We start from the raw sequence: 14,294 nt of genomic DNA, 5'->3' as shown, positions 1-14,294 counted from the left end.
ACATGCTATGGTAATGTTGTACAAACTCTATGGTTTAGACTTTGTTTTGACTGCTTAACACCATAAGAATCAGAATTTAAGAATACTTTAAAGAACCAAGTTGTGTCAATTGATTTTATCCTTTTTTAAATCCATGTTGGCAAATAGATAAGGTGAAAATTTCTATATCGAAATAAAATTATACATATTTTTTGCATCATTTTATGCACCTGGACCTTTTAGTGTTAATTTCCCTCTAAATTTACACATATGAATTTTTTATAACTTATTTATTAAAAGTCCTATTAAACCAATAGAATTTAATGTAGTAATCAAGTGTTTCAATGATATTTTAGAATAACTTTTAAATAAATGTCTAAGGTACAACTTGGTAACATTCTTACTGACTCCTTTTTAAAAATTTGTAACAACCTAAATGTTTAGCCTGGAATAAAAAGCTTTCCTTTTCTGAGAGTAGGTATTAGATAGGTTCTGTGGTACACTGATGCTTTCCTTAATTTATTTTGGGTAGGGAGGGATGGGGGAGGATAAAGGGATTTTTTTTCTTTTATGAATCTGAACTATATGAGTGGGAAGAATTAGAAGATAACTCCTTCGTTTGGTCTAAATACAGAGAAGTGAGTATAGCTTACTACTGGGCCTAGGAAGGGAATCCCCTTTTTATTGTATACAGGGCACATAATTGCCAGTGAACTAAGGTGGAGCCATCTAATTTTGGAGAGGAGATGGGGAGCCCAGAATTTCAAAGCTATAAGGGACCTCAGGTTAGCCATTCCAAACCATACTTGAAAAATATCCCCATTATTCAAGGCCCCAAGTGGTCATCCAGCATGGCTTGAGGACTTCGAGTGAGGGAAGGTACTCTTGAGGTGACCCATTCCATGTAGTGTTAATAGTTAAGAAGCTTTTCATCAACCCCACATTCTCCTTTTTGCACCTTCCACTTTTTTCCTACTTGTGTTCTCCCTAAGTTTTCTTTTTTCCAGACTCAACAGTACAGTTTTCTTCAACTGATTCTCATGAGGTGTGATCATAAGACCCTTCACTATTGTGATTACCGTCTTCCTAAAACTATAATTTACTGGTGTCCTTCCTGAAATAACCCTGATCTTAATAGAGAACTCGCTATATGACTTGACTGGAGCAGAGTAGAAGAAGACTGTCACCTCCTTAGTTCTGTGCTAGTCACTGTGCCTCTTTTAAAGGAGGTTAAGGCACCATTAGCTTTCTTGGATTTTGGCCAGTCACACCAGCTTGATATAGGTGATAGAGCTTGTAATCCAGTAAAACCCCCAGATTGTCTTTAAAAAATGTTTTTATACCTTTTGTCTTTGCACCATGATAGTTTCTGAGGAGGGCAGGGAGTAGGAGCCTTTCAGATTTAACCCTTCTGTGTAACAGCAAAAAAATCCAACAGAAATACTTAGTAAAGTGACCTCATCTGACAGTGTGCATTACATCCTCTTTGTCTTTTCCACCTGAACTTCACTCTAGCCACACCTGTCTCATCTTACATTTCTGAAGTTGATTTTTTTAATGATGTGGAAGACTTTATATTTAACAGAGAAAAAAAATCCATCTGGATTCTGTTTAATAACATCAATAATAATAACAACATAATAATTATAATAATAGGTAATTTCATATAGTGCTTACCGTGTGTCCAGCATTGTGCTATGTACTTTAAAATTATTATCTCATTTGGTCCTCACAACAGGCCTGGGAGGTTAGGTAGTATTCTTATCTCCATTTTACAGATGAAGAAATTAAGGCAGTCAGAGGTTAAGTAACTTGCCCGAGGTCACACAGCTAACAAAGTTAGATTTGAACTGAGGTCTTCCTGATTCCAGGTCTGGCACTCTATCCACTGCATTACCTGGTTGCCTGAATAGAAAGAAAAACAACCATCTGCAGGGGTCCTTGGCTGGGAATAAATAATACATAGTCTACCTCCCTCACAAAATGATTCTGTCATAAAGCATGTTATGATCCTTAAAGTGCTAAAGAAATGTCAGTTGATCATTAGATTAATTTGTATTTCTTGTTTTTCCTTCAGGCAAACCCACCCTGTTTACTGTCTACTGTTCAATATATCAGTAGCTTTTATGCTAGCTGTCTGTCTGGAGAAGAATCATATTGGTGGATGCAATTCACAGCAGCAGTTGAATTCATTAAAACCATTGATGACCGGAAGTGACCTACTCTGAAGCCTGCCAGGGCAGGCAGACTGCTTAGGGGAGAAGAATCTCTTAAGTGATATTCACCAGCTGCTTAGCAGGCTGAAGATTGTCCTTGTATATTGTACAGAGTTGAGGCATTTTCAACCAGATCTTTACTAAACAGATTAATGAGTTAACTAGCAGATTTTCTTTTCTTTGTTTCCCCCCCCCCCATTCCTGTTTCTGGGTTGCATATTTTGTTCTCCCCAATCTAAGTAGAGGCTAGAGCTACAACAAGGGACCACATTTTTCAGGTGTTTTGGAATATAAAAACCTCCTGGGAAAATTCCTAGGTCACCATTCATGGATAGCCATGCTTTCCTTTTCTTTAAAAAAAAAAAAAAAAGACCAGGTCACCTCTTTTAAGATACCTAGTATTGGTAAGAAAGCACCCACTGAACCCGAAGGTTTATAATAGTTGAAACATTAGTGGCATTATCTCTAAATCTCTATACCTAAATTGAGAAGCTGAGAAGGAAATGTAAATATAATATATATATTTATATTTGTTGTACTATGGACATCTTCATACTCTTTCATAAACAAGGAACTTCTGTGTCTTGACAGTAGGTTGTGCCATAACCCTGTTGTGATATGGTTTCCTCAAAAGAACTTAAGCTGAGCTTAAAACAAAAAACCATAAATATTTATTTAAATACAATGCGGTTTATTGAACTTTCCAGGAGTTTGATGCGTGCAGTGCTACAGCCGATGGCAAGTGTATATTTTGGGATCTTTCACGATGGAGGTTTTTGGGAGCTGCATATGAAAGAGATGGACTGTGTCTAGAGAGAAGCACTGACTATAGAAAGGAATAGTAAAATATCAGATACCTTATTGTAATATTTTTCTTCTGAAATATTGTGTATACTGTACAAACCCAGACAGAGCTCCTTATGAACCTTAAATTGTAATATATGTTTTGATTGATTATTCACATTGAATGCATACGCCAGGGGATTCAGTGATGGCGTTTTTTACTAAGTGTTCTTTGTATTGTCTGCTCTAGTGGTGCAGGTTTTACTAGTCATAAAATATTTTAACAAATCATACTGTTCTTATAAATATATATATATATTTTATATGTGTGTATATATATAATATATATATATATATACATACATCTATATTCATAAATAGGCACCATGTCAGGGTATTTGGGCAGATTTCTGTTATTTTCTCCTTCTAACAAAATATGGATTTCTTTTCATTTAAATAACTAAACTGACAGATTTTCCTTGGTGCCTGAGAAGTTGACCAAGCAGGCGCTTGATAGCATTAAGCACATGTCTTGTATATAAGTGATCACTGGCTGGTTTTATTTTGTACCTTTTTATTATTTCTCAGTATAGAAAAGTGGTTCTTTTACATAATGGAGAACTGAGTCAGCTTCTTAATGCTAATAGTCCCACTCCCCAAAGTATTTTTATTGCTGGTAGTTGGGTAAGGATGTGATAGCTAGCCTCTTGTGGGCAAGGAAAGACACAGTAAGTTTTTTTTCTATAGGATCTGCTGTTTAGCATTTATAAAACACTGAGGGAAAATTAGAGGTTTTTAAAATTTTATTCCACCCTTTTCCATTCATTTACTTGAAAATATCAAATTATATAGAAGTAGGTGTAGAATTAGGTGTTTGTTTTTAATGAGTGAACACATTAAACTAATACTGCTAAACTTTCATCCTTCATTTAAGTTTTTAAAAAAAAATCAACAAAATACAAACTTGTGTACTGTTTCCTAGGCTGTGCCTATCACGGTTGCCTTTGTTATTGTAGGTCAAAGTCTGTTGTGTATTCCATTACCAAAAAAACAACAAAAACCCAAACATTTGTATAAGATTTTTGAGATTCAACTGGTCAGCTTATTTCCATTGGTATTTTAAAATTTGGAGCCAATTGTACTGCAATTTAATTTTGATCATTTAACAAGAGATATTTGTTTCCTAGTGCACTGGCTGTTCCCTCCCCCCAGTGACTGTTAAATTCTATTCTATGTCATCAATGTGAAAATTATAAGATTCAGAAATGAACTTACATAGAGTTATTGTTTTGGAGAGGGGGGTGGAGGGTGGGGTAAGGGTTTCATCTCTTTATAACCTTGACTGGAGTGTTAAAGTGCTGGTAGCAGTAGAATTTGCCTTATTTAGTGCTGCCTACCTGTAGTTACGCAAATGCTTGAGCCCATAGTAAGAACACCATGGAAGTTCGGTTTCTATGGCTATACATTCTTTTTTCATTTGTGATAGAGATGATGGCTGTACTCTTAGGCCTGACAGTGGAGGCTTTTGGCAAATTAACAGAATAAAGCTTATTCAAGAGACGGTTTTCATGTTCATGCTGAGAAACTTCAAAGGCAAGACTTATTTCAGCATCAACAATAACCCAGCTGTGTTCAGTGTTAGGATTTGTTATTTTATTGATATTTAAGCATGAGAGTGTGAGTGTGTGTGTATGTGTGTGTGTGTGTGTGTGTGTGTGTGTGTGTGTATTTTGAGGGAAGGGGAGAAGTATGGGTTTGACTTTGCTTTTTCAAGGTAATAGAATATTCTTTGAAGATTTGCACTGAGCTTTCCTCCAATAACTTAAAATGGAGCATTATAAAGGAGTATAGGACCTCTTGCTTTTCATGCTGAATGAGTTCACAATGGGTGTTAAGTTGGACACTGGTTCACCTTGGAGTCTTACACAATTAACATGGTAGAGAGAGCATCAGATTGGGAATTAGAAGACTGGTGTTTAAATCCTGACGATTATGTTTAGCAGCTGTGGGACTTAAGGCAAGTAATTTCTCACTAGGCTTTAGTTTCTTCATCTGTAAAATGAGGGGGTTGGTCAATATAATTTCTAGGCTCCTTTTATAGGTCTAATTTTTTCCCAATTGAAAAGAGAAGAAAACTAATTTTCCTTATTTGCTACTTCTGAGAATTGAGTAGAAGAAACATAGTTAAAGATTTTTAGTTTCTCCCAACCCTTCTGTAAAATGAGTTTACTGCCTCTGGTTTTCATCAGAATTTCAACAAGATCTGTTCATCTGTTTCCTAATTTTTTTCTCTCTAAAAAAAACCCCTGAATATTGAAAGCCATTTATATAAACATTGTTCAATAGTTAAAGAATTAGGCTTTCTAAGGAATTTTCAGACTCATAGATGTCCTGATGTAACTTTTAAATACTCTTCATATTATATATCTCTAGGAAGATGATTTCATTTTGTTTTTTCTCTTGTGATTGCACAACAGAAACACAAACAAAAACTATCTAAACCAAAAAGAAAAAAAAACCCAACAAGAAGCTAAAAGGATGCCCCTTCACCCCGACCCTACTCCCCAAACAACAACAACAGCAAAGACTTTTGCTACAAGAGTCAAGCTACAGGAGCAGAATTTTGGGAGCTATAAACCTGTTTAGAATGTCATTAGATGTTGGGTTTTTGTTTTTTTTGGCCAAATAAAGGTCAGTGAAATGCTTAAAATAGTAAAGGTGAAAGGAGAAAGAGTAGGCAGCGTTTACCTGATTACTTGATAAACTGGTAGTGGCTCTTACTAGGAATAAGCTTTCTGTCTAATAAGATGGCTAGGTATTAAAAATACTAGACCCTGAGGTGTTCTTTTTTAAAAAAAAAAAAAAAAGGGAATTTATTGTGGTTTCTGGTTGTAGACCAAATCGACCAGGAGAACCAAGCAATATGATGTGAAAGCTAGGTTCAGGGTTAGAGTCCTTCATGAACCACCCTGGGTACTCCAAGAAATCTTGGGTTACTTGCATTTGTTAAGGTTGACATCTCTTCTTAGTTGTGGATATTTGTATTGACCAGTCAACCTAAGGAATTGACCCAGAGAACTGACCAGTCAGCCCACAGAATTGGCTCAGGGAGATGTCTTTGTTGGTCTTTTCTGTGTTCTCCTGCCCTATGTAAGCTTGAGTGGATGGCCTCCCAGCATTGATGCTCTTCTCAGAACTGCCTGAGAGCTATAGGGTTATCAGAGCCCAACAGGAGTCCCATTGTTAGAGCTGTTCCTCTTAATATGCTGTATAATATTTTAAAATGATGTTTAAATGTTTCTTTCTCTCTGCTCCCGCCTTTTTTTTTTTGAGGGAAAGTGTATCTGCCCTATTTTTTAGTTTTTTTTATTCAAACAAGATTATTCTGAAGAATTCTGAATGTACCTGCCATAATTTTAAAAGAATAGAGTTTCAAAAACAATCTTCTTAGCTGAAGGTGTTTTTTCCCCTTTTCTTCTTTTTTTTTTAAATTTAAAGATTGACAGTCGGTGTTGTTTGGAAAAATGTTGAATGCCAAAATGCTTGGGAGTTCTTTGCCAGACTAATGATAACTGAATATATTATAGAATGTAAACAATACCAGAAGTGGGTCCTCAGTCAAGAAGAGCTTTGCTCCTCTTTGGAAAGCTGCATGTAAATGAAATCAAAGAAGAGTTATGTGGTCAAGTAGAGAGAAGAGGTGTGGCCAATGATGTGACTGGACATTCCTGGCAGCAGCCAAATAGGAAATTGGACTTCAGACAGAGGGTGTTTTGTATCTAGCCAACAACAGTCAGTATGGCTGAGCCTGTGAGGCTTTAGACTTCATCTCTGCTGAACTATTCTGTGTTGTGTATCTATGGTGTGCTTCTCCTGTATTGAAAAGCTTTGTACTGCCTCTCCTCTTTGAAACTGGTAAAGCCTTTCTATAAGTCGAAATTAATGAGCTTGCACAATCTTGTATACCTACAGGAAACTCGTCTTGTCTCTAATGTGATTATTAATGTATTATATCATTCTGTAAAACTGATTAAAAAAAGGAGAGCAGTTTAACTCCCTGGATTTTGTTTCCATCATCATATGTAGTTTGTCTTATGAGCATTGTTGAAAATCCCTTTTGATTTATAAATGTTACTGCTCTTCTTTATGAATTCATACTTATCTTTTCCATAAGAACCCTTGAAAATATATGTCAATTGTTTTCAAAGAAAGAATTAGGGGCAGCTAGGTGGCGCAGTGGATAGAGCACTGGCCCTGGAGTCAGGAGGACCTGAGTTCAAATCCGGCCTCAGACACTTAACACTTACTAGCTGTGTGACCCTGGGCAAGTCACTTAACCTCAACTGCCTCACTTTAAAAAAAAAAAAAAGAAAGAAAGAATTAGAGAGGGGCTACATGAGTCTTGTGGGGAAAAAAGACCTGAGAGTAAAAGAGATCCAAGTTCTAGTCCTGGCTTTACCTCTTAATTTTCCATGTGACCATGGATAATGCTAATTATAGGTCATGTTTCTGTAGCAATTTAAAGTTTATAGAGCACAAGTAATACAATGTTATGGTCCTACAATCTCCATTTTTTAATTGAGGAAACTGAACAAGGCTTAAGGAGGTTTGGTTATTTGTCCTGTATTACATGGGTAGTAAGTAAATCCAATTCAAGTGTCATCTGACCCTGTCATTGCCCTTTACACCATGTTGCTGCTCTAGCTTTTTGCTTCCCTTATCCCTGGGGAAGGTGCCCTAGATAATTAATGCCTAACCAAGCTCCCTTCCACCTTTAATGTTCTGGGATTCTAGATCAGGTAGCTCCTGTGGAGGGAGACACCAGCCCAAGACTTACAGTCAGAAACAGGTTCAAATTCCCGTTCTTCTGCCTCCTTGACGTTAGTCAGATTTCCTCTTGGAGCCTCAGTTCCTCCTCTGTAAAATGAGAGAGGAGGGATATTGAACTATATGATTTTACATTCCCGTGAGCATTAAAATCCTATGAAGATGAATGTTTCACTTTTAGCACCATTTCTCTTTGTAGAGACCATTTGATATAATGTAAAGAGTATTGGTTTTTAAGCATCCAAAGCCCTAGTTTTTAGTCATACCACTGCCATTTTGTAGTTATGTAATCTGGAACAAATTGCCATGAGCTTCAGTTTCCTCATCTATGAAAGGGAGAGAATGATGTTTATACTACTCACAGTACAGGGTTGTGATGCTCAAAACAATATATGCAGAATGCTTCATATCTGTGAGCTATTATCATAACTCTATTTTCTGAAGTCACAGCTGTTTTCAGCTACAGATAAGGAGCCCTTCCTTTCAGACATAAGCCTGCTTTTCAGATAAGACATCAATGGTTGGGGGAAGGTGAGGAAATGGAAAAAAATCTTAAACCATTCCTTCACAGATTTTCCTTTCTATTGAATACACATAATTTTAGAAGGGAACTGTTAAAAATTAAATTAAATTCAAGCTTCAATACTTTAATGGATCTGGAACCTCATTGGTGTGGACACTCCCTCCAGCAAGTCCCATCTACATCTTCGGAACCTTTGTGATTTTATCTTTCTGTTAATCCTCTATAGAAAAACATCTCAAGACACTGAAAGCCGACTTCTAATGCCTGTAATATTTGGTAAGTAGAGATGCAACACTAAGTTTGCCCATAGCATATCGCTCATTCATACTATTTGGCTTTGCCACCTTCTTTTCTGGGCATGCATCTATAGTGTCTTTTATGCCACTTTTTGCATTCAAGTCATAGTGACATATTGCAGCTTGATTGAGACCCACAGTGCATCTTTCCATTATCTTTTGGGTCATGTGCAATTTTGTTTCTATCTGATATTGTAGTGGTACCTAATTGGTAACCATATAGCATCACCAGGGGAATATTATTTAGAGATGGGCTTTCATGGAAGAAGTTTGAGATCATTCTGAAAGCACTATTTAATTTCCCAAATGTGATCTAGCCTGCTTGCCTCTTCACTTCTTGACCAGCTCATTGTCTGCCTGCAGGGGTTATTCAAGATATGTATAACAGCAGACAAAGTTGATGAGCTACCTCATTCAGTAGAACTTGGACAATGCATGTTCTTACCCATGTAATTTTTCCTGTGTGGGTCGCTAGACTTTCTTTTTAAGGCCAAAGATCTCATTGAGAAGGCACTCTAGCGTTGTTAGGCTTAATATAAACAGCACATGGTCATCCACAACAGCAATGTCTAAAGGAACTTTCACTTGATAAGAGTTCCTTACTTTCTTTGGACCCAAGCAGAACTAAATTTAAAAATTAATGCTGTCGGGCATCTAGGTGGCACAGTGGATAAAGCGCTGGCCCTGGATTCAGGAGGACCTGAGTTCAAATCTGGCCTCAGACACTTGACACTTAGCTGTGTGACCCTGGGCAAGTCACTTAACTCTCATTGCCCTGCAAAAAAAGAAAAATTAATGTTGTCTCCTCCTTAGATGTGGCAATACTCTGTTAAAAACTTGGTAATTAATTATATATTAGTCTTTTTTTGGCCAATTTATTATCTATGGCTGTTCGTTAGCTTTTTTTGTCTGGGGCATTTTGTGTTTTGACTGCTGAATGAATTTGGTTGATCATAACAATAATAATAATAATAATAATAATAATAATAATAAATAATAATAGCATTTATATGAAATTTTAAGGTTTACAAAGTGTTCATTTGATCCTTAAAACAACCGTGAAAGTCAGGTTCTATTGTTATCCTCATTTTACATCTGAGGAAACAGGTTCAGAGAGGTTAAACAACTTGCCTGTGGTGACACAGCTAATTAAGTATATGAGATGGGATCTGCCTCCATTTAGCACTTCTACTTTATGACATTTAGCCAGACCTATAGTATTTCTACAAGTAAAAATACTGATGTTATTAAGGAAGTATGTAACAACCCATTTTAGATCCACTTAAAAGGCTCAGAATCCTAGTTTATAAATTCAGTTAAACATTTGTTAACCACACAGTTGTGCAAAGCCCAGTGTTCAGATCTGAAATTCCAAAATAGGCTTGCATTCGGTAAGCTTATTCGCTGTTGTTTGTCCTTCTTTCTAATGACATCAAGAAGGTGATGACTTTCAAGTGAATTGAATTTAAGTGAGGCAGGGCTGTGCAAAATCACCAACCTCACTCTCTCCTCCAGAACCATCTGGGTCCAATGGCAAGACATTAACTGGATGTAGTGGGAGACCATGGCCTTTTTAGTTTTAGTTTTTTTTTGTTTTTGGTTTGGCAGTTGGGGTAAAGTGACTTTCCCAGGGTCACACAGCTAGTAAGTGTCAAGTGTCTGAGGTCAGATTTGAACTCAGGTCCTCCTGAATCCAGGGCTGGTGCTCTATCCACTGTGCCACCCAGCTGCCCCTGCCACCCAGCTGCCCCAACCATGGCCTTTTTAAACTATGGTCTTTCCCTGGTATCAGTTTGTTTGAGGCAACACCCATTCAGTGATTAAGGCTAGGTAAGAAATAAGGCAAAAAATGGCCTTTCTTACCTACTTAAAAAAAAAAATCAATCTGGGAAGGGAAGACTCTTAGGATTTCTGGCCTGAACAGAATCAAAACCCAAACAATGACCCAAGTGAGGCTCAACTGGGACTTATTATTGGCCAGTCAGTGAAAGTCAGAGTGATTTGGGTTTAAGGCATGGTCAGATTACTCCATTTGAATCCCAACATGCTTTATGGGAAAGGACAAGTTTGCAAGTGATAAAAAGGAGAGACAAGGGGCAGCTAGGTGGTTCAGTGGATAAATCACTGGCCCTGGATTCAGGAGGACCTGAGTTCAAATATGGCCTCAGACACTTAACACTTATTAGCTGTGTGACCCTAGGCAAGTCACTTAACCCCAATTGCCTCACCAAAAAAAAAAAAAAAGAAGAAGAGGAGAGAGAAATGTTTGAACTTTGTTTGCCAAGTGCCATCAGAAATTTGAGGAAGGAGAACTCACTTATAGTTTAGAGGGTTGGTGGTGGGGTTTAGGTAAGATTTCATGGCAGAAGTGATGATACTTTTTCTGGGTCTTGGAAGAATGTGACTTAGACTTGGTGGTGGGGGGGTGTCAGGGAGGTCCTTGGCACATAGAAAATGGCATGATCAAGGCACAGAGACAGGAGTATATCTTTGTTTTTGCAGGGCAATGAGGGTTAAGTGACTTGCCCAGGGTCACACAGCTAGTAAGTGTCAAGTGTCTGAGGCCAGATTTGAACTCAGGTACTCCTGAGTTCTTTACCACTGCGCCATCTAGCTGCCCCAACAGGAGTATATCTTAAGAGGAATAGTATGAATTAAGTTTTGACAGGTAGGCCAGAGTCAGATAGAGTGACTTGAATGATAAAAATTCCTTTTTCCCAGAGCTCTAAGTATTCATGTAATGTCTTCAACCCAGAATTGTTTTTAAAATTGGCCACAGGGGGCAGCTAGGTGGTTCAGTGGATAAATCACTGGCCCTGGATTCAGGAGTACCTGAGTTCAAATCTGGCCTCAGATACTTGACACTTACTAGCTGTGTGACCCTGGGCAAGTCACTTAACCCCCATTGCCCCGCCCCCCCAAAAAATTGGCCACAAAGGTAGGAAAAAAATCTTAAAATGTGGGGTCCCTAAAGTATCCTTCCTATTCTGTGTTATGATAGAAATGAAAACAGTTGTCATTTCCAAGACTAAAGAAGAGTGCATTTAGGATCTTATGAAACATAGAAGCATTCCAGGAAGAAAGGGATTGAATCTGACTTTGTTACAGGCAAGCTGAGAATTAGGTGAATTCATTCTGCAGGAGCTCTGAGCAGTGTAGTTGTTCGAGTTAACATGCATTGATTACCTACTATGTTTAAGGCCCTGTGATTCTAATCAGAGGTGTGCTGGTAAATGTTTAACAACCAGACCTTGGGTGGGTGGGTGGGGAATGTGCTGCAGACATGTTAAAGTTTATTCTGCACTACTAACATGTTCTTTACTTTCTTAAGTCTAGACAATCAACAAAACAAGAAATCAACCCCTCATTTATAGTGTTCGCTGATTTCTGAGGTGGAAATGCTGACATATCAAGCGATTAGTCTGAGAGCTGGGGCCTGAATCTGAGTCTTCTGATGATGGCCCCTTCTGCTATACCACACTGCAGGGGAAATTGTATTGTAGTAGCAATCATTTATTTAATACTTTACAGTATGCAAGGTGCTGTTCTCATAAAAGCTGTATGACTTAAGTAGTGTAAGTAAGATCCTCATCTTAGCTGTGAAAAAAAACTGGCTTGGAGGGGTGAAGTAACTTGCCCATGGGCACATAGTTTAATTGATAGACCCATAGACGATGGCCTAAATGGTTAATCTGGGACTCCAGCTCAAGTCTTCTAATTCCAACTCTAGTTAAAGATAGTATAAAAGTTACAGTGAGTATGGGATTCATTTCATTTGAGACTTGCTGAGGGGAGGTAACTTTAATTTCTGGGACTATTTCTTGGCAGTGCAAGTGGATAGAGTGCTGGGCTTGGAGTCAGGAAGACCTTGGTAAAATCTGCCCTCAGACACAAACTCTGTGGCTTTGGGCAAGTCATGTAAGCTCTGTTTGCTTCAGTTCCCTTGACTGTCCAATTGGGATAATAATAATATCTACCTACCAGGTTTGTTGAGAGGAGCTAATTAATATTTGTAAAGCACTAAGTATAGTGCATGACAATAATAGTAAGCACTATAAAAATTCTATCTGCTATTATTATTTCGTTCAAAGCAGGTATGGGGAGAGGTGTTACTAGTGTTTGTCCTTGTACTTTTGCTTATGCTCTTCAAAAAGCCTCACTCCCCCTTTGTCTTGTTTTACCTGATGACCACTGTTGCTATACATTGTCATTCAGTAGTTGAGAGAAAAATCGAGTATGTGCTTGGGCCCAAGCTTGGCTGACAGAACCTTCAAGAACCGAGCTTCACTCACATGCCAGATGAGGACTTTAATGAAGCATATTTATGTGTCTGCAGCAAAACATGCTATCTATAGCTTCTTTTACTTCCTCCTATACTTTAGTTGTTTCAGATAACAAGGGAAGGGAAGGTAGATGACAAAGTACCTACTTTAAGAACCAAGTAGAAAGTTGAGGATAAAAATTAATCTTTAAGAAAACAAAAGCAAACCCCTAAATGGGTTTAATCCTATTCCTTGGAGTCTATAAAGCCAATGAATCCCTCACCCCCCAGTCCCAGTAATGTCAGGGAGACTGACACTAGGAGACTGTATATATATATATAATATCAAAGCAATGCTGTCTTCAAAAAGAAAACATTTGAAGGAACCCAGGATCATTTTTTTTTCAATGGGGGAGGACTAGAGAAAGACTTTAGGTGTATAGTGATGGGCAAATGGATACTCAGGATGAAGGTTCAGCGTTCTACCTCTAAAAAGGCAGGGGGTGGGGGAGGGTCAAAGGATTTACTTTAAAGAATATCTAGTCCAACTCCTTTGTTTTACAGCTGAGGAAACTGGCCCAGGGTAGTAAGTGACTTTGCTTGAAGTAGTAGACCTGGGATTGGAGTCCAAATTGTCTGATCCCAGACCCACTGCTCTTAACTTGGAAGTTAGGAGATGTGGGCTTGAAGCCCCCTGGGACAGTAAGCTGTGACCACATTGTGTCACTTATCAGTTAGTAAGCATTTATTGGGGGCAGCTGGGTGGCACAGGGGATAAAGCACCGGCCCTGGGTTCAGGAGGTCCTGAGTTCAAATCCAGCATCAGACACTTGACACTTACTAGCTGTGTGACCCTGAGCAAGTCATTTAACCATTGCCCTGCAAAAAAAAAAAGTTTAAAAAAAGCATTTATTAAATATCTCCTGTCAACCAGGTACCATCGTAAGTTCTGGACATACAAAGGGCAAAAGACAGTTCCTGTTTTCAAGAAGTCCATATTCTAATTTGGGAGACAACATGAAAAAGTGCACATACGAAATATATTACAAAAGTAAAATTGATATTAGGGGCGAGAGAGAGAGAATGAAGATCAAGGATAATAATTTGCTTGCCTCCCCTAGGTGACTTGGAGGATGATGGTACCTTTAAAAAAAATATTTTTCCCCCAATTACATGCAAAGATAGTTTTCAACATTCATTTTTTTTTTTTTTTTGCTGGGCAATGGGGGTTAAGTGACTTGCCCAGGGTCACACAGCTAGTAAGTCAAGTGTCTGAGGCCGGATTTGAACTCAGGTACTCCTGAATCCAAGGCTGGTGCTTTATCCACTGCGCCACCTAGCTGCCCCCAACATTCTTTTTTTTTAAGATTTTGAGTTCCAAGTTTTTCTCCCTCCTTCCCTTTCCTTTC

At 38.1% G+C, this 14,294-nt stretch overlaps 1 protein-coding gene across 1 annotated transcript in view; it reads left to right on the top strand.

Annotated features, from left to right (window-relative positions):
- The window catches only part of GAPVD1 (GTPase activating protein and VPS9 domains 1), a 68,300-nt gene extending 61,149 nt beyond the window's left edge, over positions 1–7,151 (top strand). The window contains 1 exon segment of the mRNA XM_043982031.1: positions 2,057–7,151. Within this exon segment, the coding sequence (XP_043837966.1) occupies positions 2,057–2,197 (141 nt within the window). The 3' untranslated portion in view covers positions 2,198–7,151.
- Positions 7,152–14,294: the final 7,143 nt, after the last annotated feature.

Source organism: Dromiciops gliroides, chromosome 2 (assembly GCF_019393635.1).
Source record: "Dromiciops gliroides isolate mDroGli1 chromosome 2, mDroGli1.pri, whole genome shotgun sequence".
Lineage (NCBI taxonomy): Eukaryota > Metazoa > Chordata > Mammalia > Microbiotheria > Microbiotheriidae > Dromiciops > Dromiciops gliroides.
The sequence above is the reverse complement of the archived record's forward strand: the minus strand, read 5'-3'. Positions and strand labels throughout refer to the sequence as shown.